The sequence below is a fragment of the Caenorhabditis briggsae genome (genome assembly GCF_000004555.2).
Source record: "Caenorhabditis briggsae complete genome, chrIII, whole genome shotgun sequence".
In the NCBI taxonomy this organism is placed as follows: Eukaryota; Metazoa; Nematoda; class Chromadorea; order Rhabditida; family Rhabditidae; genus Caenorhabditis; species Caenorhabditis briggsae.
Window position 1 is genome coordinate 12163576 of NC_013490.2, and position 840 is coordinate 12164415.

The 840-nt window shown below is 40.0% G+C and overlaps 2 protein-coding genes across 2 annotated transcripts in view; one reads left to right on the forward strand and one right to left on the reverse strand.

Annotated features, from left to right (window-relative positions):
- Positions 1 to 765, reverse strand: part of CBG00015 — a gene marked incomplete at both ends in the record, with an annotated part of 3612 nt that extends 2847 nt beyond the window's left edge. The window contains one exon of the mRNA XM_002642592.1: positions 553 to 765. Within this exon, the coding sequence (XP_002642638.1) occupies positions 553 to 765 (213 nt within the window). The remainder of the gene's footprint in view (positions 1 to 552) is intronic.
- CBG00014 overlaps positions 1 to 840 on the forward strand; it is a gene marked incomplete at both ends in the record, with an annotated part of 19765 nt that overhangs the window by 14792 nt on the left and 4133 nt on the right. The gene's annotated exons all lie outside the window — the stretch shown is intronic.

Consider the following 840-nt stretch of genomic DNA (forward strand, 5'->3'; position numbering starts at 1 on the left):
TCAGAAAACCACAGCACATTATTCCGTATTCCTCCGTATTCTGTCCGTTCGCGAACTCCGTATCCGATCCGCTTGCGAATGATAAACAAACGTATGCGGTTCCTATTTCAACCGCGCGCGAACGCTGAGCGTCCGTAACGGATTGTTCGCGAATCACATGTGTCTATAATTTCTATTGATGATTTTCTAAAATATTCTATGTATCTCGAGAAATTCTGATTTTTCCTCTGAAATTTGCGTTTTCAGGCCAAAACTTCGAAATCTATCTCCTCCTTCATTTCTTGTCCATTTCTGCTCATGTTGTATTTAAAATATCCAATTTCTATGGACGAAATCTAACAATTTCTATGGACGAAATCTTGAAAAAAATGAGCATAATACTCTTTTTTTTCCCAAAAAAAAATGATTTTTCAGTACAAAATTTTAGTTTCTATTTTTAAACGACAATGCAAGCGCGCTCCGCTGAGAAAAAGGCTTGCAGGCCAAATTTTCAACTGGGGAGAGCGTGCACAATGTGACCTAATTTTGGGTTTTCTAGGTCAAAAACTTTACTTGATCATAACTCGGTTCCAAATTGAGATTTGTGGAATCCGAAAACTGATTTTTGGCTCTCTGGCCTAGTTTTCGGTTTTCATGGCTAACTTTTTTCTTCCAGTAGTCACCCTGGCCACCATCGTCACCACTCATGGAGGCATCATTTGTTCTGAAACACTGCCAAATCGTCAAAATTTCAAACCAGACTCTCATCCGTACCTTCACGCTCATCTCGGTCCAATTTTCATCATTCACGATGGAAATCAGAATCTTGACGCCTTCAGAACCGACGCCGTCTACTCGCTA